Source organism: Salmo trutta, chromosome 3, assembly GCF_901001165.1.
Source record: "Salmo trutta chromosome 3, fSalTru1.1, whole genome shotgun sequence".
Lineage (NCBI taxonomy): Eukaryota > Metazoa > Chordata > Actinopteri > Salmoniformes > Salmonidae > Salmo > Salmo trutta.
The window spans coordinates 34,754,352-34,781,823 of NC_042959.1; the positions used below are offsets into that span (position 1 = coordinate 34,754,352).

General features: G+C 43.3%; 1 protein-coding gene across 2 annotated transcripts; it reads right to left on the reverse strand.

The window, feature by feature from the left end:
- Positions 1–420: 420 nt before the first annotated feature.
- On the reverse strand, positions 421–19,780 carry LOC115173927 (serine/threonine-protein phosphatase 2A 55 kDa regulatory subunit B gamma isoform). Of its 2 annotated transcripts, XM_029732446.1 has the most exons (10): positions 19,095–19,780; positions 16,067–16,227; positions 12,829–12,926; positions 12,419–12,584; positions 11,865–11,977; positions 9,215–9,392; positions 6,809–6,973; positions 6,243–6,412; positions 2,551–2,642; positions 421–2,403 (listed from the first exon to the last, which is right to left on the reverse strand). In XM_029732446.1, the coding sequence occupies exons 2-10, from the start codon at positions 16,146–16,148 to the stop codon at positions 2,124–2,126; spliced, it is 1,344 nt and encodes a 447-aa protein (XP_029588306.1). In that variant the 5' UTR covers positions 16,149–16,227; positions 19,095–19,780; the 3' UTR covers positions 421–2,123. The 2 variants fall into 2 exon arrangements, with proteins under 2 accessions (XP_029588306.1, XP_029588314.1); XM_029732454.1 differs by lacking the exon at positions 16,067–16,227.
- Between the last annotated feature and the right edge of the window lie 7,692 nt (positions 19,781–27,472).

Genomic DNA, 27,472 nt, shown 5'->3' on the forward strand with positions numbered 1-27,472 from the left:
CCTCTCTCTTTCACTCCGTATACCTTAATGAGCATGATCTTGTCGTTTAGTCTGGATCTTTACTCTCTCCAGGGCTATGGACAGCTTGTCCAGCAGAAGAGGTCACACACACACACACACACAAGGTGCTGATTCTGCTTCATTAGTGTATGTAATGACAGTATATTAACACTAGGTGGTTCCCCAGGCTACAGGACAGAGGTTTGTTTTAGTGATATCATGTAATCCTTAGTGATGTATTTCAAATCTATTGAGCCACATGAAGACTGTTGGATCTACAAAGTACACAGACAGCCGTTAATACTTTAAGCACGATACGTGAATGAAAACCGATTTTGAATAGTGATCATATTAGAATTGATTTGGCTGCAGTGACAGACGTTTAATAGACACACCACAGCCTAACCCTAACCCATAGGATGCAATTTTGTTGAAATCTTTATTCAGGAAAAAAAAAAAAAACATATTAACATATTTATAATTGTTCATTTGACTTTTTTCTTCTTCTACGTGAACAAAAAAAAGATGTCAATCAATGCCAGGGCAGCAGGACATGGAATCAAACACAAGTGACAGGTGTTTCCAAAAATATATATAAATAAATGAAATTGCTGGAGAGAAGAGTGCAATAATCTCTCTCACATTGTCATGGACACCATCATCATTGCAGATGATAGGTTTGTTTCTTATCAATATGTCGCAGAGCCAATCAGCCCTTTAAAGGTCTAGATAACAACGCTGATAAAACATTCCCAATTCCTCTGGTTCAGTTTCTTTCATTTTTAACTGATTTTAATTTCGGCTTCATTTCAAAATGTACACCGTAAAAACCGAACACTGTTAAACATGCTTTTTGTGTCTTGTAAACACAAACAAAAGGAGAGCTCGTTGTTGTTGTCTATGGTAACTAGTGCTGTGTAGAGGCAGAGCTCCAGAAGCCTTTTTACAGCCTGTTTATGATTAGAAAGGCAGCCAGTAAATGTATATAAACACATCATTTTTGTTCATCATGCAGCATATTTTTTTTGCTTGATTGTTGGACTTTGTTTTTGCTTTATTAATTGTGTTTCATTGCAAAAGTAGCGCACGACACAGCCAAGATCCCCAGCAGTGTCCACAATCAACAGAAACGTAAGGAGTAAATGTCACCAAGCTGTGACAGACAGCCTAGTGGAACCCAAGTCCAACTGTGACATGTCACTGTTATACGTATACCAATAACTGTCATTGTCATCACCATCAATATTACCACCATCATTAACGAGAATTTACAAAAATATGTGAATTGGTGATTTTTAACTGGGAAAAACTATAATAAAACTTGAAACATCCATCCAACATTACGCAAACGTTCTGTTTCCACGATAGTCACCACCAGGAACCACAAAGGGTTTTTTACACCAATGTCAAGGATCAAATCCGACTGTACACTCTTAGAAACACTCTAGAACCTAAAATGGTCCTTTGGCTGTCCCCATAGGACAACCCTTTTGAATAACCTTTTTTGGTTCCAGGTATAGCCATTTTGGCTTTCATGCAGAACCCTTTCCACAGAGGGTTCTACATGGAACCCAAAAGGGTTCTACCTGGAACCCAAAAGGATTCTACCCTGAACCAAAAAGGAGACACGGGGACAGCTGAAAAATCCTTTTTTTCTAAGAGTTTAGGAGAGGGACTGGGGGGTTGGACTGAGCACAAACGTACAGATGGAGAGAAGAGGATGAGGCAGATGAACAGAAAAAGACAGACGCATGTAAAAGCTCCTCCTGCCAAGAGGTCAATCCCTCGGAATGGAAAAATGACCAATAGCGAAACAAACACAATCAGATCAGCCACAATCCAGAGGTCAACAGTCAACACATCCATGATTAAGACTAAGAGAAACCATAAACCAACATCATTCTCATTGGGTAATTCAGCTCCCCCTGTTTGGCCCAAGGGTGAGGCGGGTCCATCCAGTATTTCAGGGGGGGGGGGGGGAGAGAGACTTCATAGACTTCATTAGTTGGAAGTGTGGGAGGCAGCACTCTGGAGTGTGTCTCCACAGTATCGCCTGGAGAGAGTGTGTGTGTGTGTGTGTGTTGCCAGCCTCCTGCGCTTTCCCTCTCTCGGCCGTGCATCTCCTAGTTGAATTTGTCCTGGAAGATGTACAGGTTGTTGGTGGCAGCGATGGCGATGATGTTCTCCGTGGGGTGCCAGGCTGTGTGCAGGATCTTCTTGGTGAAGTCCAGGCTGTCCACGCTGATGTCATCCTTGCGACGTTTCCCACCCTGGCAGACGCGGCGAGGCTTGAGAACGGCCCGGGGCTTACTGCTCTCCCTGGACGCCTCCAGGGTCACGTCACGCTTTGTGTTCCGGTCAAACATCCGGAAGAAGTTGTTGTAGGCCCCCGTCATGATCACACTGGGAGAGGGGGGATGGAGAGAAAAGACTAGAAGCCCAATTCTGCCCTCATGCACTCTGAACACACACATTCACTCCCTGAACAATTAAAAGGGGTAGTAAGAACGGCAAGGGCAACAAAAAAAACCACACACTCTCTTCACCTACCTGTCTGAGCCGTTCCAGGCACACTCGAACTTGTCGAAGATGCAGTCGTTCTCATAAAGGGAGCACAGCTTGCTGCGGAGGTAATCATGCACCTGCAGGAACACACACACCAAGATTTAATCAACACACCGTTCACAGCCAACACAGACACACACACACACACACACACACACACACACAGAGACCGGACACAGAATCCACGGCATAGTACTCACACAGACGTAGCTCTGTCAACTAACGTTAACACAGGATATTCATTCTGAGAATGTGGAGAACTACCGAACCACATTGTAATCTAATCCACTTAGGGGACACGGACACACACACACACTCTGTCTCTCTGTCTCTCTCTGTGCATGGTGATGCAAGGGCCTGAGATGTACAATGATATCTTTATACATACTAAGCTTAATGGACTCTCTGCATAGGGTCAGCGGTCAATTCATGGTCAATCCCTCTACGACCAAACCATGGTCACAGTTTGGTTGTAAATCAAACCATATTGACATGTTTGTTTCCATACCGTTCTCGCTGACCAATGAAAATATGTTGTGTTAAAGTGAATATTGCCTGTTCTCTCCCCTGACAACCCACCCCTCTCCACTCCCTCATTTCTTTCCTTTTTGACCTTTTATTATTTTGTCTGTTACCCTTTTCTCCCCCTCATCCTCTCTCCCTCCCCTGCCTTTCGCAATTCATTTCAATGAAGGCAATACATGAGTAAACCCAGCCAAATGAGGAAATACAGAGTTTGAGAGTCCCTCATTCTCACCCATCTCCCACCTCTCTCTCTCTCTGTCTCCTTGCTGCATTGCAGATATGGGTAGGTCTCAGTAAGGTATCCCCCCCTCTCCCAGTGCAGTTTATGAGTGGAGCTCCTGGCTATAAATAGCACCAGCGCATCTTAACCACCCACTCCTGCACTGCACAGCAGAGCATGCCACACGCGCACGCACACACACCACACGGGCACACAACACGCACACGCCTATCTACACACGTATCACGTGCACTCATTATTTCCTTAATCACGCTAAACACACACTGAACATACAGGAACGCGTGTATCATACACAACATATACAGATATACAGATGTTACATACACATGCATTTTCAATGTTAGTCATTTAGCAGACGCTCTTATTCCGATTGACTAACAGCCTAGTGCATTCATCTGAAGGGAACTAGGCGAGACAATCACATATCACAGTCATAGTAAGTTCAACTTTTCCTCAATGAAGTTGCTATCAGCAAAGTGAGTGGTGGTAGACCCTATGTATGTATAGAGGCATTGACATTCAGGCCCAGAGGCTAAACATGTGTAACACACGCTACACACACATACTAAACACATGCATATGAGAGCCCAGCAACTTGAGCTCCGAAAACATCAATTCCATTTTCAGACAGATCTCCCCGACTGACATCAATGCATGGCTTATTCGACAGTTCCACAATCCTAATAATATGTCAATACATATTTGGCCCACGTCTGCTTCGCACAATGCACGCACACTCGCATAGCTTACTGTGTATGCTAATAGTAGTAGTACACAAACGGTCTACGTCTCCGTAGTCTCTGGAAAGAGATCCTGTGACGTGACTTCTGCTTTTGGACAGTAACATGGCGACACTCCATCTTAACTCCTCCTCCACATTTACTGGATTGGTTGAACAGTGCAGAAAAGAACCTCCTTCCCCGGGTCAGTTTAAGTTCTTCTCGTCAAGACTAGTATGTAGGGGATCTGGTTTCAGGCGTTTATTTTACGCCTGCTACGTTAGGGTAATGAATCTGTGCTGATAGTAAAAGTATACTGTCTATATCTCTGTGATAGTAATAGTATACTGTCTATGTAATAGTATACTGTCTATGTCTCTGTGATAGTAATAGTATACGGTCTATATCTCTGCTATAGTAATAGTATACTGTCTATATCTCTGCTATAGTAATAGTATACTGTCTATATCTCTGCTATAGTAATAGTATACTGTCCATGAAATGGTATACGGTCTATGTCTCTGTGATAGTAATAGTGTACTGTCTATGTCTCTGTGATGGTAATAGTATACTGTCTATGTCTCTGTGATAGTAATAGTGTACTGTCTATATCTCTGTGATAGTAATAGTGTACTGTCTATGTCTCTGTGATAGTAATAGTGTACTGTCTCTGTGATAGTAATAGTGTACTGTCTATGTCTCTGTGATAGTAATAGAATACTGTCTATGTCTCTGTGATAGTAATAGTGTACTGTCTATGTCTCTGTGATAGTAATAGTGTACTGTCTCTGTGATAGTAATAGTGTACTGTCTATGTCTCTGATAGTAATAGAATACTGTCTATGTCTCTGTGATAGTAATAGTGTCCTGTCTATGTCTCTGTGATAGTAATAGTATACTGTCTATGTCTTTGTGATAGTAATAGTATTCTGTCTCTGTGATAGTAATAGTGTACTGTCTATGTCTCTGATAGTAATAGTGTACTGTCTATGTCTCTGTGATATTAATAGTATACTGTCTATGTCTCTGTGATATTAATAGTATACTGTTGCTGTGATAGTAATAGTATACTGTCTCTGTGATAGTAATAGTATACTGTCAATGTCTCTGTGATGGTAATAGTATACTGTCTATGTCTCTGTGATATTAATAGTATACTGTCTCTGTGATAGTAATAGTATACTGTCTCTGTGATAGTAATAGTATACTGTCTATGTCTCTGTGATAGTAATAGTATACTGTCTATGTCTCTGTGATATTAATAGTATACTGTCTCTGTGATAGTAATAGTATACTGTCTATGTCTCTGTGATAGTAATAGTATACTGTCTATGTCTCTGTGATATTAATAGTATACTGTCTCTGTGATAGTAATAGTATACTGTCTATGTCTCTGTGATAGTAATAGTATACTGTCTCTGTGATAGTAATAGTATACTGTCTATGTCTCTGTGATAGTAATAGTATACTGTCTCTGTGATAGTAATAGTATACTGTCTATGTCTCTGTGATATTAATAGTATACTGTCTCTGTGATAGTAATAGTATACTGTCTATGTCTCTGTGATATTAATAGTATACTGTCTCTGTGATAGTAATAGTATACTGTCTATGTCTCTGTGATAGTAATAGTATACTGTCTATGTCTCTGTGATATTAATAGTATACTGTCTCTGTGATAGTAATAGTATACTGTCTATGTCTCTGTGATAGTAATAGTATACTGTCTCTGTGATAGTAATAGTATACTGTCTATGTCTCTGTGATAGTAATAGTATACTGTCTCTGTGATAGTAATAGTATACTGTCTATGTCTCTGTGATAGTAATAGTATACTGTCTATGTCTCTGTGATATTAATAGTATACTGTCTCTGTGATATTAATAGTATACTGTCTCTGTGATAGTAATAGTATACTGTCTGTCTCTGTGATAGTATACTATTACTGTCTATGTCTCTGTGATAGTAATAGTATACTGTCTCTGTGATAGTAATAGTATACTGTCTATGTCTCTGTGATAGTATACTGTCTATGTCTCTGTGATAGTATACTATTACTGTCTATGTCTCTGTGATAGTATACTATTACTGTCTATGTCTCTGTGATAGTATACTATTACTATCTATGTCTCTGTGATAGTAATACTATACTGTCTATGTCTTTGTGCTGATAGTGAAGTTGGGCTCCTCACTTGATATATCTCCAGGGGCTTGTTCTCCATGTTGAGGTCCCACACCTTGGCGGTGAGGTAGTCTCTGGTCAGCAGGTAGCGCCCGCTGTGGCTGAACTTGACGTCCGACACAGACGAGATGATTTCCGAGAAGAAGGAGCGGTTACTGGGGTCCTCCGGCTCCTCAAACACTAGAGGAGGAGAGGAGAGGGGGATGAGTGTTTGGGGGTAGAGGTGGGGGTAGTGTGTGTGTGGGGGTGGGTGGGTGGGTTGGTTTTCCTATCCTTGTGGGGACTTAAAATCCACAAAAGTCCCAACAAGGATAGTAAAACAAGGAAAATTCTCCCTAGTGGGGACATTTCCCATGTTCCCATGAGGTCGAAGTCTATTTTAAGCTTAGGGGTTTGGTTTAGGGTTACAATTAGGGTAAGGGTTAGTGGTTAGGTTTAGGGCTAGGAGTTAGGTTTAGTGTTTGCTTTACGGGTTAGGGTTCATTTTGAATGGAATAGAAGAACAAAATGTGTGTGTATGTCTGATGGTAGGCTATGTCTGTCTGTATGTCTATGTCTGTGTGTGGGAGTACTCACGTTTGGAGTGTTTGTCACACAGTGCGGCCTCTCTCATGTCACAGAGCCGTAGAGTTCCCTTACTGCTGCTATAGACCAATAGGTTACAGTGGTGAGGGTGGAACTCTGCTGCTGTTATCACCTCTGTCAGATCCTCCATGTTCACTGGCTTAATGTCCACGATGTCTGGGACACAGGGGTTCAGGACTACAGCAGAGAGTACTGTATACACACACGTTATGATAATAATCAAACAATTAAGCAATAAGGCACGAGGGGGTGTGGTATATGGCCAATATACCACGGCTAAGGGCTGTTCTTATGCCTGCCGCAACGCGACGCGCCTGGATACAGGCCCTTAGCCGTGGTATACCACAAACCTCCGAGGTGCCTTATTGCTATTATAAACTGGCTACCAACTGAGAGCTGTAAAATAAATGTTTTGTCATACCCGTGGTATACGTTCTGATTTTCCACGGCTGTCAGCCAATCAGCATTCAGGGCTCGAAACACCCAGTTTATAATATACAATATAATACAGCATACATACTAATTTGATTTTGTGTGTTTGTGTTTGATTAAAAACATAGTACACATACAGTACCCGTCAAAAGTTTGGACACATCTACTCATTCAAGGGTTTTTCTTTATTTTTACTTTTTTCTACAAATAACACATATGGAATCATAAAGTAACCAAAAAATTGTTCAACAAATCTAAATATATTTTATATTTGAGATTCTTCAAAGTAGCCAGCCTTTGCCTTGATGAAAGCTTTGCACACTCTTGGCATTCTCTCAACCATCTTCATGAGGTAGTCACTTGGAATGCATTTCAATTAACAGATCTGCCTTGTTAAAAGTTAATTTGTGGAATTTTGTTTGAGCCAATCTGTTGTGATGTGACAGGGTAGGGGTGGTATACAGAAGATAGCCCTATTTGGTAAAAGACCAAGTCCATATTATGTCATGAACAGCTCAAATAAGCAAAGAGAAATGACAGTCCATGATTAATTTAAGACATGAAGGTCAATCAATGTGGAACATTTCAAGAACTTTGAAAGTTTCTTCAAGTGCAGTCATAAAAAACATCAAGGCACACTTAACCAGCATGGCTACCACAGCATTCTGCAGCGATATGCTATCCCATCTGGTGTCACGTCCTGACCATAGTAAGATGTGATTTTCTATGGTAGAGTAGGTCAGGGCGTGACAGGGGGTGTTTTGTGTTTTTCTATGTTTTCTATTTCTATGTTTAAGTTCTAGTTGTTCTATGTTGGGGCTTTTGGGTTGATCTCCAATTGGAGGCAGCTGGTCCTCGTTACCTCTGATTGGAGATCATATTTAAGTAGGGGTTTTTCTTCCTGGGTTTGTGGGTGATTCTTTTGAGTAGTGTCTGTTTCGCTCTGCGTCACGGTTTGTTGTTTTTGTAAATTCAGTTGTTTTGTGTATTGCAAAAGTTTCATGGATTTAATAAAATGTGGAACTACAACCACGCTGCACTTTGGTCCGATCCTTTTGACAGCCGTGACAACTGGTTTGCACTTAGTGGGACTATAATTTCTTAATCAACAGGACAATGACCCAACACACCTCCAGGCTGTGTAAGGGCTATTTGACCAAAAAAAAAGAGTGACGGAGTGCTGCATCAGATGACTTGGCCTCCACAATCACCCGACCTCAACCCAATTGAGATGGTTTGAGATGAGTTGGACTGCAGAGTGAAGGAAAAGCAGCCAACAAGTGCTCAGCATATGTGGGAACTCCTTCAAGACTGTTGGAAAAGCATTCCAGGTGAACGTGGTTGAGAGAATGCCAAGAGTGTGCAAAGATGTCATCAAGGCAAATGGTGGTTACTTTGAAGAATTTAACATCTAAAATATATTTTGATTTGTTTAACATGTTTTTTGGTTACTATATGATTCCTTATGTGTTATTTCATAGCTTTGATGTCTTCAATATTATTCTATAATGTAGAAAAGAGTAAGAATATAGAAAACCCCTTGAATGAGTAGGTGTTCTAAAACTTTTGACTGGTACTGTACATGCAGTGCATATTCAAAATTATATGTGAAAACACACATATCAATGCATATACTATTATACACATATACACCTCTAGGGGTAGTGGGAGGATAATCCCAAATGTATCTGAATTGTACCAACGCAAATCCTGTCTGGGGCGAGGAGTGTGTGTGAGTGTTCTATTCAGCAGCATTATAATCCAGAAAAGGAGTGAAATATTCATGGAACAGTTTTAATAATTCATTAAGCTGCATTTTCACTCCTCTGCAACCATTCCCCTCCCCCATGTCACTTTGTGTGTTCTGTTGGAATCTGTGTCTATATGTGAGTAGGTTCATTTGTGCGTGTATGTGTGTATGTGTGTGTGTGTGTGTGTTGAGCAATTGACTGATCTTAAGGATACTGAAGCTGCGGTCGGTGATGCCCAGATGCCAGAGGTTGATCCTCAGGTCGTCAGCTGACATGTAGGTCTCGTGGTCGGAGTTGACGGAGATGGAGTTGACGTGGTAGGTGTGGGCGTTGGCAAACACACGCCGAGGACTCACCTCCACCATCAGATCCATGGGCTTCAACACCGGCACCTAGACAGAGTACAGAAGATACAGTCAGAAAACACAACACAGAGGATACAGTCAGAAAACACAACACAGAAGATACAGTCAGAAAACACAACACAGAAGATACAGTCACAAAACACAGAGAAATGTACTATGTGGTGAGTAGACTCAAAATTATGAGATCAAATAAGATTTTACATTCATAGAATCAAGATTTGTCCAAAATGGGAGCTTCGAAATAATTGTACCTTTAAAGGGAGCACAAATGGAAAACCACAGAGAAAAACCATTAGGAATACCTGCAAAAATGTGATATCGCTTGTGGAGAAAATGATAGTCTGTTATTTTCTCTGGCCATAACAGCTGGCAGTATTTACTGTTGCCAAGCAGACAAACATACATAAACCTTGTGCCAATGACCCACTTTTATAAACGCACCACTGACCTACTTATGCTGTCCGACCTAGAACGCGTGCGTGCGTGCGTGTGTGAGTGTGTGTGTGTGTGTGTGTGTGTGTGTGTGTGTGTGTGTGTGTGTGCGTACGTGTTTGTGTGTGTGTATGCGTGTGTGTGCATGTAACACAGACATAACATAGATACAGAACATACAGTGGCTTGCGAAAGTATTCACCCCCTTGGCCTTTTTTATATTTTGTTGCCTTACAACCTGGAATTAAAATAGATTTTTGGAGGGGGGTTGATTTGATTTACACAATTACACATTTGATTTACACAACAAGCCTACCACCATGCAAAATATTTTTTATTGTGAAATAAACAAGAAAAAAACGAAAAAACTGAAAACTTGAGCGTGTATAACTATTCAATCACCCAAAGTCAATACTTTGTAGAGCCACCTTTTGCAGCAATTACAGCTGCAAGTCTCTTGGGGTATGTCTTTATAAGCTTGACACATCTAGCCACTGGGATTTTTGCCCATTCTTCAAGGCAAAACTGCTCCAGCTCCTTCAAGTTGAATGGGTTCCGCTGGTGTACAGAAATCTTTAAGTCATACCACAGATACTCAATTGGATTGAGGTCTGGGCTTTGACTAGGCCATTCCAAGACATTTAAATGTTTCCCCTTAAACCAATCGAAGCAGTATGCTTAGGGTCATTGTCCTGCTGGAAGGTGAACCTCCATCCCAGTCTCAAATCTCAGGAAGACTGAAACACATTTCCCTCAAGATTTTCCCTGTATTTAGCGCCATCCATCATTCCTTCAATTCTGACCAGTTTCCCAGTCCCTGCCGATGGAAAAACAACCCCACAGCATGGTGGTGGCAGCATCATGGATGGTGTTCTCAGGGTGATGAGAGTTGTTGGGTTCGCGCCAGACAAAGCGTTTTCCTTGATGGCCAAAAAGCTAAATTTTAGTCTCATCTGACCAGAGTACCTTCTTCCATATGTTTGGGGAGTCTCTCACATGCCTTTTGGCGAACACCAAACATGTTTGCTTATTTTATTCTGGCCACTCTTCCGTAAAACCCAGTTCTGTGGAGTGTACAGCTTAAAGTGGTCCTATGGACAGATACTCCAATCTCCGCTGTGGAGCTTTGCAACTCCTTCAGGGTTATCTTTGGTCTCTTTGTTGCCTCTGATTAATGTCCTCCTTGCCTGGTCCGTGAGTTTTGGTGGGCAGCCCTCTCTTGGCAGGTTTGTTGTGGTGCCATATTCTTTCCATTTTTTAATAATGGATTTAATGGGGCTCCGTGGGATGTTCAACATTTCAGATATTTTTTTATAACCCAACCCTAATCTGTACTTCTCCACAACTTTGTCCCTGACATGTTAGGAGAGCTCCTTGGTCTTCATGGTGCTGCTTGCTTGGTGGTGCCCCTTGCTTAGTGGTGTCGCAGACTCTGGGGCCTTTCAGAACAGGTGTATATATACTGAGATCATGTGACACTTAGATTGCACACAGGTGGACTTTATTTAACTAATTATGTGACTTCTGAATGTAATTGGTTGCACCAGATCTTATTTAGGGGCTTCATAGCAAAGGGGGTGAATACGTATGCACGCACCACTTTTCCGTTTAAAACAACAACAAAAAAATTAAACAAGTAATTATTTTCGTTTGGACTATTTTTTGTATGTCCATTACATGAAATCCAAATAAAAATCTATTTAAATTACAGGTTGTAATGCAACAAAATAGGAAAAACACCAAGGGGGTGAATATTTTTGCAAGGCACTGCAGATACAATGGAAAGAAAGAAAGAAAGAAAGAAAGAAAGAAAGAAAGATAGAAAGAAAGAAAGAAAGAAAGAAAGAAAGAAAGAAAGAAAGAAAGAAAGAAAGAAAGAAAGAAAGAAAGAAAGAAAGAAAGAAAGAAAGAAAGAAAGAGAAAGAAAGAAAAGGTCCAGGGTGACATGATAACGACAAGATAGATAGATAGATAGATAGATAGATAGATAGATAGATAGATAGATAGATAGATAGATAGATAGATAGATAGATAGATAGATAGGCTGAGAAAATAAAATGTGTCTACCTGTAGTGAGGTGACAGTGGAGAGGTCCTTTATCCTGCCCTCCTCATCCTTCAGGTTATAGCCTTCAGGCCTCTTGTCCCGCTCACTCACCTTCCATAGCTTAATGGTCTTATCTGATAGACAGACAGACAGCACAATACACCAATCATACAACTTCAATAACCTTATCTAAGACACAGACAGGGCAATCAGCCAATCATATGCCTCAGACGACTTATCTGAGAGACCGGCAGCACAATGAACCTAGCATATGCCTCAAACATCCTTGTCTGACAGACAGGATAATTCACCAATCATATGCCTCAGACCATCTCATCTGAGAGACAGGCACGGCAATCAACTATCATATGTTTCAAATCATCTCATCTGTGGTCAGTTAAAAAGCTAGAGGGATAGGTAGATTCAATGTAGACCATGAGTGGTGCATCTACCAGTGTATGAAGCAGGTCATATGGGAATTACATTGACAATGTATGGAGGATTGCAAATGATATTGCCATGTTATTACACTAACATTCTAATAGCTTCCTGGTGCTAAGGCAGAGGTCCCTCACCATTGGTGGAAAGGAGGAAGTGGGCGGCGTTCTGCTGAGGCAGCCATCGTATCTTGTTGATCTTCTCCTCGATCTCCAGACTCTTAAGGTAGTCAAACTCCGGCTCGTGGCTCTGGAATGTGCTGTAGACATTATACTCTCCCTGGGAGTACGGCTCTGTCTTACACTGCAGCAAGATAGAGAGAGAGTTCGATCCAACACACACACACATACACGTGTAGTGTAGTGCTGGAGTCAATTCGATCTGAACTGTAGTTATTTCATGAAGTTGCTTAAAACTGAAGCGAACCCTGAATGAACACACACAGTACCAGGTCTGCGTGGGTGGCTGTGTGTGTGTGTGTGTGTGTGTGTGTGTGTGTGTGTGTGTGTGTGTGTGTGTGTGTGTGTGTGTGTGTGTGTGTACCTACCTCAGGTTCCCTCTGGAAGATGACCACTCGCCCCCCCTTATCCCCTGTGGCCAGGAGCTCTCCAGTGTGGTTGAACTCTACAGTGGAGATGATATCAGCTGCAGACGGGAAAGAGAGAGGGAGGGAGAAAGAGATGGAGGGAGAGAGAGGGGAGAAGGGAGAGAAAGAGTAGCTATAAGCAAACAGAAGGAAGATAAACATTCACCATAATGAATTGTTCATTATCAGCTGGCACTGTAAGCAGCATCACCCAACAATGCAGCAAGTAACGACACAAATGAATAAAAAGGAACATTTAACTAAACCCACCCACACACAAATATACACCCACACACAGAAAATCTCACATCAGACACAGGTGTTGTTATCTAAGCTTGCTTCTGACATACTGCGACAACACTGATGCCCAGCTACAAACTGAACAGTGAACGGCGGTGAGTGAAGAGTGAATGTTGCTACGTGAACTTTCCTAACCCTCCGAACTCTACTAACCGTCCCAGTGTCTTCCTGAGACACTACAGGCCAGTCTGAGGAGGAGAAGGCCTGTTGTAGCAGACAGGGACCTTCCTGTCAGAAAGCATCTCTTACTTCCCGCTGACTGATTCAATCTTACATTCGATTACAGTGGTATTCACAGTCAGTGGAAAGCCTGATTCAGTTTGAATGGCCTGACGAGAGAGAGAAGGAAAAAAACTGTCGGGAGAGGTCGTCTTCGACACTGTTCAACCAATCCAGTGAATGTGGAGGAGGAGTTAAGACGGAGTGTCGCCTTGTTAACGCCCAAAAGCGGAAGTCGCGTCACAGGCTCGCGTTCCATTTCCCCTAAAGAAAACGGATGCATCCGGTTGTAGCCGACCCCACTGAGGGTGCACACAGCCTAACTGGTTCTATTGATAATAGGTCATTTGAATTAGGTCTGCTTATAAACTGTGTATAAACCATTAACCATTAGTAAAGTGTCTATAAATCATAGTACTGATAATAATAACAGAACTGCTGTTATGAAAATAATTCTCTCTCTCTCTCTCTCTCTCTCTCTCTCTCTCTCTCTCTCTCTCTCTCTCTCTCTCTCTGTCTCTCGCTCGCTCCCCCTCTCTCTCTCTCTCTCTCTGTCTCTGTCTCTCGCTCGCTCCCCCTCTCTCTCTCTGCCTGACAAATAGTGGAGCAATGTGCGTGCGTTTGCGTGTTTGTGTGTGTGTGCACAGGGGAGTGGAGGACTGGAGGAGTGGGGGGAGTATTGCTCGTGCATGGGGTTGCCATGGCAACAGGCTGAAGTGGTCTGGCTCTAGCAGCAGCAGGCCGGTAGGAGAGGAAGACAGTAGCAGGGGAAGCAGGAATCATCAATCTGGGGGACATAATGGGCCTGCCGTGTCTAGCCCACAAAACAGCCCAAATTAAATCTGGAGCGCCGTCGCAGCAACTCACTGCACGGGCCGCCGCCACACCCACCCACACACACCCACACACACCCACACACACACACACACACACACACACACACACACACACACACACACACACACACACACACACACACACACACACACACACACACACACACAGCAGGACACCCAGGCCTCACAGTACATACGCAGTTGCTCTCACACCCATATATCTCAGAGCACACACATCAAGACGCTCACACACACAGCACGTACAGTTTCTCCGAGCACACGCACATCAAGCTCATCTAAGCATCACCAGAGAGCAGACATACAGTAGCTAAATGGAATATGGAGCACTTTCTCTCTCTCTCTCTCCTCTCTCTCACTACTGCGACACACATCACCGACCCTATGGAAGTGTACCGCAGCAGTACTGTTGGTCCAAGCAGAGATTCCCTCCCCGCGCAGAGTCCCCGCGGAGTCCATATCACAGCTCTGTGGCGCAGTGGGAAGCTGAGTGGATGTGTCCTGTGGTGTCATAGCAGGCCTGGTCTCCCATTCAATTACCATCAAGACCCACCGACCAGAGATCCAGAACACTGGTACAGTGGCCGTGCTGACTGACTCATCACCTAACTACACTCTGAGCGTATACACAAGCACGCATTGTCCCCGTACACACACAGACATACCAGTGGAGGCTGGTGGGAAGAGGTATAGGAGGACGGGGTCATTGTAATGGCTGGAATGATGGGAATGGTGTCAAATATGTGGTAAAGCTCCTCCCACCGGCCTCCTCTGTTACATACAAACGTGCACGCTAATGAACGTGTCCTTCCCACACTATTCTCAGCACCCAGAACCAAATCATAAGATACTTTTCACACACCAACACGTAAGCACGAGTGCACACACTGTGACGCACACACCAACACGGACACAAAGTGCTGAAGGGTCGATAAGGAGGGTAGGTAGTCCGTTTTGGGGGGGAGGGAGAACGAGGGGAGGATGAGGCGTCCCACTGTTCCAATTATAGCAATCTCTGGTCTGGGTAAACATTACTGCCAATACCACTCTCTTAACAGCATGGTCAAACTAATAATACCAAACCCAACACCTAGCAGGGGACGTGTGGGCGGGCGGGGCTGTGTGTTTGTACGTGTCTGTCCACATACACTCAATCACCCTCCGAAATAAAGAGGGAGATGCTTGGTTATGGAAACAATCTATTAGCACCGGAGAGAGAGGAGAGAGAGAGAGAGAGGAGAGCTCTGATATGTCATATATCTACAATATATACTCATATAGCCCCTATACATGTCAAGGATTAGATTCTATGTCAAAACTATACCGTATCTATACCGAATCCATATTATCCATAGAGATGTCTAAAATCCCCATGAGGAATGGATGGATAGGTGTGTGCAGGCATAGTCCTCTGCCCTACAGCACTGACTCCGGCGATAATGAGTGTAGGAAAAGACACGTCCTCTGTGAGACTGGAGTTCGTCTGGTCAAACTCTATTTCAGGAAATCAATGACACACACGCACACATACACACGCTGAGATACATACACTCACAGAGACAGATGCACACAGAGACAGACACACAGTCACACACTCGACACAAACAGTCCCGCATATATTCACACAGATGGACAAATAGACCGTCCCTCGTACACGCACTCACACAAAGACACACACAGACAGACATATAGACTTACGCACGCACACGCACACAAGCATGCACGCACATGTGCACACACACGCACACACAGTGCTCTGGGTCTCGATGTAGCTGAATAAGTGATTCATTGGTCATTCATTTATACGGTATACAGTATAAACACACCTTCAGTGTAAGAGGCAAACGGCTCGGGCTCCAGAGAGAGGGAAGTGATGTCGGAGCACAGGACCTGGATGGGGTTCAACATCCTGGGGGAGGAGTCCGGGAGAGGGGAGGAGGCGGGGCCTGGCGGGGCGGGGCTCTTCAGGCAAAAGCCACGAGCAGCCCTGCAAGAGGGGGGCAGTAGGGTCTCCATTACACTGCATCACAACCATCCAAAGGGATTACACAGGGAGGGAGGGAGGGAGGGAGGGAGGGAGGGAGGGAGGGTGGTTGACTTGTGGTGCATCTCAAATGTCTAAAGTGTCCACTTTCCTTCATCTGCACTACTATGAAAGTAATGGTGACATTGTTAGTACTGTAGTGACTGATTCAAACAAATTATGCACGTTGTCATGGTTTTGTGATATTATTATCATTAATGTGTCTGTTTCACCATTTCTAACGCCACTGTCCTGGCACCCGCAGCCAAAGGACAGGAGATGAGAGGAGAGGAGAGTGCTGTACAGGGAGAGAGAAAAACTCTATAGGGCAGGAGGGGGGAGAGAGGGGGAGTGGGACAGGGGGAAAGTGTGAGGGGGTTAAATATCCTCCCCTCTTTGCGCCTAGGGCAGAAAACCCCTGGAGACTGGAGAGGCCTCAATCCTGACATTGCTACAGATACACTGCTGTGTGTGCACATACATACACACACACGTACAGCAAACACACACACTAAAAGATAGACATACACACAAACACATACTGTATATACAGTAACAGACAGAAAAACACAAACACTACTACAAATAAAATAAAAAAATGTAGAGCCCTGCACACACAACAGACACACACACACACACACACAGACACACACACCAGACACACACACACCACACACCACACACACACACACACACACACACACAAAAACACAGACACACACACACACACAAAAACACAGACACAGACAAAAAGTTATTGAATAGGGATGAATATAGTTCTGTTAATTGTTCATCACTAGCCTATGTAATGAGTAACACCAGGAGAAGAATGGAGAGGGGGTGGAGGAATAGACGAAAGAGGGTTAGATGGGAGGAAGACTGGGGGAAGTGGAGAGATAGAGTCGGGTGGAAGAGGAGGGGGACATACAACATCCTAATCCTCCTGGGACTATGGGATCTGTTTATTCCTGTGTTTCTACACTCGTGTCTACACTCCAAAGATACTAAAACGCCATAGTATGTATTCTATAAAACTATCTTCTCTTGAAGATTTTCAGAGACATACTATATTACCATCATAGTAGGCAAATACTATGATGTATGCTTGAGGACTAGGTGAATGGTCCCGCTAATACATTACACCTCTTTGTCTGGATAGGAGTCACGTAGGCCTGTATTTCTGCTCATCAGCGTTTCTCTGTGAATAATCAGTGACTGGCTGTGATTTGATTAATTAATTTGGCTATTATTAGAGGGCGGGGCTAACCTGTCAATCACCCAAGGCCACTCCGAACACACCGTGTTTATCTTCCTGTTCAGTTTCCATGGTGATGGATGGATGATGTATGGAAGACAGAGTGCATTCAATGGAAAACACGTTCAGTATCCATTCACACACAGAGAAAGAAGTATTTCAGAGGCAGCAGTATTACACGCACTCGCACACACTCCTGTATGAGGCATTGTTCATTCATACACACTGACACAAACACAGTCCAGTGTAAGTGAAATTATATAAGCAACAGAAAGAAACACAGGATGTAATGGGATTATCGAGAGAGGGACATGCAAGGCTCACGACCCCCTTAACAGTCTGGAATTATAATCTCTGCCTCTCCGAGTCCTGCTGCTGAACAATGTTGCTGTGTGAAAACAGCCCAGTGTTCCCGCCAGATTAGCAGTGTATAGTTCAGATTAACAGGAGTACAGAGGGATATTGGAAGATTAATCCTGAACTCTGATACCATGATGAAACACAGACAACTTCCTCCTCTGTTCTGACGCACGTCACTCGGCGGTCAGGTGCCCGCCCACGCACACTCAACAACAACCAGTGTGAGAGAGAGAGAGAGAGCGAGAGAGAGAGAGAGAGAGGGAAAGAGAGAGAGCGAGAGGGTTTAGAGCTAAACATTCACCGGTATTAAATGTGTTATTAGTATATATCCTATAAATGTACCATGTCAGAGGGGACTTGGACGCATGTAATACAATAATGTTAGATTTCAGTAAAAACGTCTGGTGTGCTTTCATTTTTGACCGAAAAAAAACAAATGAGTCACTTGCAGATATGCATGTACTGTATGCACAATGCACAGATACAAACAGTCCCCCTCCTGCACACACCAACATACTGTACACACGCACCTAGACAGACTCAGAGCTCTGACGGTAAAGGTGTGGCCTTGAACAGTATCACATACTGACACAACCACAGAGGGACGAGAGAGAGAGAGAGAATGAGAAATAAAGGAGAGATCCGAGCTAAAGGATGGAGAGGGATGACAGGAGAGAGGGAGGAGAGAATAGAGGACAAAATCGGTATTTTAAAGAGATTAGTACAAAAGAAAAGAGCAGAGAGAGAGAGAGAAGTGCTCCAGGCCCTGTTTAGGTCTGCTATAGCAACTATAAGTGACTTTCACTTGTAAGAAATATCATTAATCCTCTTATAAAAGATTAGAGATCCATCCTATATTAACAAAAAATAAATCATTCTCTCACACACACATAAACTTACATAAACAGTCATAGAACAGACACACACACACACACAACGCATACAATATATAGATCACACGCATACATACACACGCGCACTGAACCCTTACCCTCTCTCTTACCTGGTGTGGCAGGTAACCTAGTGGTTAGAGCGTTGGGCCAGTAACCGAAAGGTTACTGGATCGAATCTCTGAGCTGACAAGGTAAAAAATGTGTCGTTCTGCACCTGAACATGGGCAGTTAACCCACTGTTCCCCGGTAGGCCGTCAATGTAAGTAAGAATTTGTTCTTAACTGACTTGCCTAGTTAAATAAATAAATAAAAAATGTAATTACCTTCAGTCACATAGTTGTGGTCTCGGAGGAAGCCGTGGTTGAGCGTTCGGGTGGTGTCAGTGTCCTCGCCCATCAGCAGGGGTGCGGTGTGCGCCCGTCCCTGGGGGGCAGCTTAGATCCGTGGGGGGGGGTCCCAGCCAGCGCAGCGCCCATACTGCCCAACGCCGCCTCAGCACAGGGGCGCAGAGCGAAGCATTCTGGGACAGGGAGAGGGCCGACGACGCGGACACGCTGGCAGAGCAGTGAATGACACACCAGCTCTGCTCTTACACTAACACCCGCACGCACGTTCACTGACACACTCACACAGAGGTTGAGAGCGGCGGATCTTCTTTTCTACGTCGATGCTCCGAGGGGGGAGGGGAGGATGAGGCGCTGAGCCGAGCCCCGGACTCAGTCAGCATCTGCAGTGCTGCTGCTCCTGCTGCGGTGCTCACATACACACACGGACCTAACACATTAACACACACACACGCAGCCCGTTGCCTCTGGTCGGGTACTCCTCGATAGAGCGACCACGAAGACCGTCCTTCTCTCTCTCTCTCAGCCAATGGAGTCCTTCTCTGACGCTACGCTACAGCCGGGGAGAAATCCTGCCGGCCTGTTTTTCTGCTGCAGTGTCAGCTTTGGCGTATGTGTGAGTGTGAGAGCGCGTGTGTGTGTGTGAGGGAGAAAGAGAGGTAGAAAGAGAGAAAGAGAGAGAGAGAGAGAGAGAGAGGGAGGGAGGGAGAGAGGGAGGTTCTATCCTGCTGTTGTAGTACGTGTGTGACACATCAGAATAGACTCCTACCAGCTCGGCCAATCAGAGACGAGCTGCGATGTGCATGACCACTGACTGCAGGTGATTAGAGACGAGAGAGACAGAGAGGATGAAAAAGAGAAAGTGGGGGATGGATGGGAGAGAGAGAGAGAGGCAGAGGGGAAAAGAGGTGTGATGGATGAGAGAGAGAGAGAGAGAGAGGCAGAGGGGAAAAGAGGGGGATGGAGGGAGAGAGAGGAGAAAAGAGGAAGGTATGCTGTACCAGTTCAGCTAGCAGTGAATGAAATACAGCAGAAGTCAAGCATAACAGTGACCGGAGGATTTACCTGGAGCCTTGACTACACTATTTTCCATTAACAAGCACGCACAATATTGCAAACTATAACACACATAAATCTTGCAAAATACATAATTTTTTCATTGGGTTGTGAGAGACAGAAATGGGGATCGAGGAGAGGAAAGAGGGAGTGAGATGAGGATGGAGGGTGAAAGACAAGAGGGGGGGGGGGATAATTTTACTCCTAAGTGGAGATTGTGATGGAATGGAACCTTGGGCAGGGGAGAGGCAACGGAATAGTTATCTGGAAAATTTAACAAGCAGCCAAAGGCAGAGAAGACATAGGCCTAAAGTGAAATGCAACATCAATGAAAACATGGCATTATAGTTAGATCCCTAGTCAAAATGCATCAATATTACAAACTATATAACGCACAGAAATCTTGCAATATATATCATTTTTTCATTGGGGTGTGAGAGACAGAAACGGGGATCAAGGAGAGGAAAGAGGGAGTGAGATGGGGATGGAGGGCGAAAGACAAGAGGAGGAGGGGGCAGAGAGCATGAAAGTGCCAGAGACAGTTGGTGCCATCTCTGCTTCTGGACGACTGCCATCAGGTTTTAATCCCCAGTGGAGAATATAAGGCCTGTTTATCAGCTCTAACCCCCATTCATCAGCTTTCACAACCAATAAACACAGCTACAACCCCCACAACCAATACAGCCCACAGCTCCTTACAAATCCCATGAAATGATTATCTTACGTTAACCCACTACCGTATAGTCTTGCCATCCCACTTAAACATCCTCAACGTATCCCTAAAAAATATAATCTATCATCTCAAACACACACACACACACATACGGCACCAGTCAAAAGTTTGGACACACCTACTCATTCAAGGATTTTTCTTTATTTTTAAAAATGTTTACATTGTAGAAAAATAGTGAAGACATCAAAACTATGAAATAACACATATGGAACCATGTAAAAACAAAAAAGTGTTAAACAAATGGCGTTGGACCACAGAGTGAAGGAAAAGCAGCCAACAAGTGCTCAGCATATGTGGGAACTCCTGCAAAACTGTTGGAAAGGCAATCCAGGTGAAGCTGGTTGAAAGAATGTCAAGAGTGTGCAAAGCTGTCATCAAGGTAAAGGGTGTTTTCTTTAAAGAATCTCAAATATAAAATATATTTTGATTTGTTTAACACTTTTTTAGTTACTACATTATTCCATATGTGTTATTTCATAGTTTTGATGTCTTCACTATTATTCTACAATGTAGAAAATAGTCAAATAAAGAAAAACCCTTGAATGAGTAGGTGTCCAAACTTTTGACTGGTATTGTACATATACACAAACACACCTTTTTACATCTTACCCACACACCATAGTCCAGCACCATCATCATCCGCTCCATCATCATCCGCTCCAGCGCAGTGTCCTTCACGGGCTGCCATCCCTGACCCTGGCCCTGCATGTGTGCAGATGAGAGGGACAGACCCTGGGCTCGTATCCCGCGGTGCCGCCGCCACTCAACCGTGAAGGCTTGGCCACAGACTGAGCCTGTTGCCTTGGCGATGCTGGAACGCAGAGCCACTAGGTTGGACCCAAGGCACCAGGCGTATCTCAATAGTCTAATGTGGCTTCCTCTCCATGCCTCCTCTCCCCTTCATCTGCACTGATCTGCAAAGGCAGAGAAGGTGACAGCAACACGGTGGGACTATACCTACTGGGAATTCACTTCCACCTGTCCAGTTCGTTCATGTCAGTACAGATTAAGAGAAGGAGACAAGGGCTAGGCAGACATTTTAGACCATTGAGATGGAGTAAAAAGGAAACCTGCACACTGCTCTTGATAGTATCACTGATCTTTACTAAGCTTTACATATCGGCCTCACGGCCATTCGTCAGAGCTTTTGTGAATTTTTTTTAAATTAGCGCCCTTATCTTATGTAGACCTAGCCCCGCCCACACCCGTTCCACGCATCGAAAGGGGTTGGCGGAGAAGGAACAACAAATAAGTGCTACCAAATATAACAATATGCATTTCATAAATATTCGAGTAAAGTGTGTAAATAAGACGTATTAAACACTTCTGTAAAACCACAATGAGGACATAGACCTACCGAGCAAGTTAGACCTACCGAGCAAGACCATTGAGATGCAGCCATGGTGTCCCAAACTACGGGGCACATCCTCCTAAAGGTTAAGGTTAGGGTTAGGTTTAGAATAAGGGTTAAGGTTAGGGTAAGGGGTAAGTTTAAGGTTATGATACGGGTTAAGGTTAGGGTTAGTAGATAGTTGAAATGTTACTAATAGATTGAAGATAGGTTATCTGTAGATGCTCTACAGACTATCCAAATAAAGTGTTACCCTAGATCTATCATCTAAATATCTTGAGCATTCTAGCACTATCTGCAAACAACTGTGGATTTATCATAGAATTGCATATAGAATAAATTACAGGATGTCTATAGGATTTAGAAACATTTCTAACATCGACCCAGTTTGTATGAAAGGGGTGAAACCGGACTGACTAGGTTGGCGTGTAGTGTATTCCCCCTTTGGGAAAAACATAGATGGAATTACAGTAAATTTGCATCCAATTTTCGTTTGGGAAGAGGGATGCCAGGATGGAGTGGGAGTTCATTCTCCCGATGCTCTCGAGTTCCTATGTTTTCAGAGTGGCTCCTCCCTCTGCGGGTTGCTAGGCAACTCTGTGTCTGAGCAGAGCGGAGTGTTCCAGAGTGGGGGTTGGAGGAGGGGAGAGGGAAGAGCACCGGGGTCACTAGGAACAGACAGTCGCTCACAAGCATCAGGCTCTCTGATTGGATCACTTGGTGCCCATGATAATAGTGCTAGCCCCATTATCATGCTGTGTGCTTTATGTGACAAAGTTCATTTGTCCAGCAAGCACTGTAAATAACACAAATTGGGGTTCATCAGAATCTGTAGACTAAGTGTCTATAAATAAATGTTTTTTTGCCATGTGAGATTCTACTGAATCATCAGTGATTCATGAAACAACAGTTCACCATCAAGTCATCCCATCATATCATCTATTTACTTTGTTAGAACAGTGGATTCGTGTTGAGGTTTACGTCTGACAGTTGAGGTTTGAACTTTGCCAGTGTTCCTCTGGACTGGTTCCAACACCAGTCTGTTCACTGACTCTTCCTCTAATCCCTCCTGTCTCCCAGTCCTTCCCTTAGCAAGCAGTTACTTTATCAACAGACAGTTTGTTGACAGTAGGACCATTTGTATAGAGCATCTTTAGCGGACTGCCCAGACTACCCAAATAAAGTATGACCAGATCTAGAATGCTCTATATGCAATGCAGTGACACCAAATGATCTCCAATGGTTCGGGATTCAAAACAGTGTCAAAATCTACATTTCCACAGACACAAAAGGGCTTACAAGATAAACGCCAGAGATGAATGTTTTAAACCAGCATCCGCTAACACTGTTAGCCCATCAAGTGAGTGCTTGAGTATAGTCTGGTAGATGGAAAAACACGCTGCCTTCAGCTACAGACAGCACTGTAATCTCCTAAAGCAGGATTCAGTACCGTCAGTAATGGCAACCTAAATGAAAATATGGCCCCTGGGGACCAGACATTAGAGTAGATTATGAGCAGCCTTACGCGACACTGAACCCCTAACCCCCACTGTTAAGTCACACACACACACACACACACACACACACACACACACAGGAACGTGTGTACGGCACACAGACACCCAACAAACACATACCCATCAGAGGAGCGATAATTAGATTGATTCCATAAGTTTTTTTCATTTTTTTAACATTTTTACATTTTAATCATTTAGCAGACGCTCTTATCCAGAGCGACTTACAGTAGTAAATGCATACATTTCATACATTTCATTTCACGCATTTATTATTATTTATTTTTTTGTACTGGCCCCCGTGGGAATCGAACCCACAACCCTGGTGTTGCACACACCATGCTGGCGTTGCAAACACCATGCTCTACCAACTGAGCCACAGTTGGAAGCAAATTGCTTCCATCTGACATTTTTGAGGGGTGGATCATTTTACTCCTAAGTGGAGATTGTGATGGAATGGAACCTTGGGCAGGGGAGAGGCAACGGAATAGTTATCTGGAAAATTTAACAAGCAGCCAGAGGCAGAGAAGACATAGGCCTAAAGTGAAACGCAACATCAATGAAAACATGGCATTATAGTTAGATCCCTAGTCGAAATATATCAATAACAACGGAAATTGACATTACATTTACAACTAAGGACATTCCCACTGAAAGCCACCCCATTTAGGTCATACAAACGTCTGATAATAGTTGGGTGATGTTATTCCCAACACACACATATCCACACAATCTGTCTGATTAAATGTTCATTTGTTTCCTCTCACTGGTTGCAAAGCTGCTTATGCTCACAGGGGCTGAAAGGCGATTAAATGCCCCAAAATATATAAACAGAAAACACAGCAAAGCTTTTATGACCCTCCCGTTAACACATACACTCATATACGCACACAGAGCAAAGCTATTCTATTGCCCTAAATCTATCTGTGTCTCTGTCTGATTCCACTCTTTCTACTCCCCACAAACACAAACACGGATGACAAGATGATCCTCCCTCTCAGTGTACACACACATCACCCGTGGACCTAACTCACACCCAGTGTACACAAATATCCAACACTCATTGATAGTGTTCCATTGATACACACACCATAGATGTTGCTCCCTGTACATGTTCCCTCTCCCTTTCTCTCTATGTGGTCTATTTGGGGGGCTGAGAGATTGGTATAACACTATAACACTAAAGCCTTGGGTCAGTGGTCTTTAATGGAACACAATGCAGTGGGGTCAGAGGTCGGTAATGGAAAAGTTCAACCCCAGAGAGAGCCTGGTGACCTTGGGGGAGGGGAGAGCTCCACGGGGGGGGGGGGGTCAGATAATGTAATGTTTCAATGAACCATAGACTTAGATATACATTGCATCATTGTATCTGTGACATTACGGCATCTGTGAGAGCACGGACAGCACCATTGAGGCCATCTCCATTTTAAAGTAGTACATTTTCTTCTAATATTTTTACAAGTTGGCAAACAAACTGAAAGGGTGCATACTGCCACCTGAAGTGTGTTGTTTGAAAAGGTATAAAGCCAAGGTTTACCTGTAGATATGGAATGTTTGCTCATGAGTATAATTAATTGGCTGATCCCTCCTGGTGTACTGGATAGAACTAACCCATAGGAAGTCCCACCTAGTTGACTACTTCAAAATGGTGAAAGTGCTCAATGGTGCTGCCCATGCTAAAACGGTCTTTTGGGCACTAGAGTCCTCAATCTCTATGCAATGAACAAATCAAGGCCTAAATACATCACAGACAGTGTCAGCAGCAAAGCACCCCCATCCCATCACACCTCCTGCTCCATGATTCACTGTGGGAACCAGTGGTGTAAAGTACTTAAGTAAAATACTTTGAAGTACTACTTAAGTAGTTTTTTGGTGTATCTGTACTTTATAATTACAATTTTTGACTACTTTTACTTCACTACATTCCTAAAGAAAATAATGTACTTTTTACTCCTTACATTTTCCCTGACACTCAAAATTACTTTTTACGTTTTCAATGCTTAGCAAGACAGGAAAATGGTCTAATTGACACACTTATCAAGAGAACATCCCTGGTCATCCTTACTGCCTCTGATCTGGAAGACTCACTAAACACAAATGCTTCGTTTGGGAATTTTGTGCCCCTGGCTATCCATTTAAAAAAAATGGAAAATGGTGTCTGGTTTACTTAATATAATACATTTTAAATGATTTATTCTTTTACTTTTGATACTTAAGTACATTTAAAACCAAATACTATTACTCAAGTAGTATTTCAATGGGTGACTTTTACTTGAGTCATTTTCTTTTAAGGTATCTTTACTTTTACTCAAGTGTGAAAATTGGGTACTTTTTCCACCACTGGTGGGAATCACACATGCGGAGATCATCCATTCACCTACTCTGTGTCTCATAAAGACATGGCGGTTGGAACCAAAAATCGTACATTTGGACTCATCAGACCAAAGGACAGATTTCCACCGGTCTAAAGTCTATTGCTCGTGTTTCTTGGCCCAAGCAAGTCTCCTTTTCTTATTGGTGTCCTTTGGTAGTGGTTTCTTTGCAGCAGTTTGACCATGAAGGCCTGATTCACGCTGTCTCCTCTGAACAGTTGATGTTGAGATGTGTCTGTTACTTGAAACTCTGTGAAGCATTTATTTGGGCTGCAATTTCTGAGGCTGGTAACTCTAATGAACTTATCCTCTGCAGCAGAGGTAACTCTGGGTCTTCCTTTCCTGTGGCGGTCCTCATGAGAGCCAGTTTCATCATTGCGCTTGATGGGTTTTTGCGACTGCACTTGAAGAAACTTTCAAAGTTCCTGACATCTTCTGTATTGACTGACCATGTCTGAAGGTAATGATGGACTGTTGTTTCTCTTTGCTTACTTGAGCTGTTCTTGCCATAATATGGACTTGGTCTTTTACCAAATAGGGCTATCTTCTGTATACCACTCCTACCTTGTCACAACACAACTGATTGGCTCAAACGCATTAAGAAGGAAAGAAATTCCACAAATTAACTTTTAACAAGGCACACCTGTTAATTGAAATGCATTCCTGATGAATGCCTCATGAAGCTGGTTGAGAGAATGCCAAGACTGTGCAAAGCTGTCATCAAGGCAAACGGTGGCTACTTTGAAGAATCTCAAATTAAAAATCTACTTTTGATGTCTTCCCTTTTATTGTACAATATAGACAATAGTAAAAATAAAGAAAAACCCTTGAATGAAAAGGTGTGTCCAAACTTTTGACTTTTACTGTACACTCACACACGCTGCTGCTACGCTCTGATCATTATTTGTGTATAGTTACTTTACCCTTACCTACATACATATGACATATTGCCTTGCCTAACCGGTACCCCTGCACATTGACTCAGTACCGGTACACCTTGTATATAGCCTTGTTATTGTTACTATTTTTCCTTTAGTTGAGCAAATTGTTCTTACTTCCTTTTTTAAAACACATTGTTGGGGGCTCGTAAGTAAGCATTTCACTGTAAGGTCTACACCTGTTCAGCGCATGTGACAAATACATTTTGATTCGATTTCTATGCATTTACAATGGAGAATACAGCAGTAAGAATGCTCTCTGGTGGCAATCAATGGTACTGCACGTACCCAGAAACCAATATCTTCTTCCTGCTTTTCCTCTCTCCCTTTGACAAACACCCTGACCTTAAGGACCAAAGAAAGCATATTCAGAAATAAGATACTGTATCATCA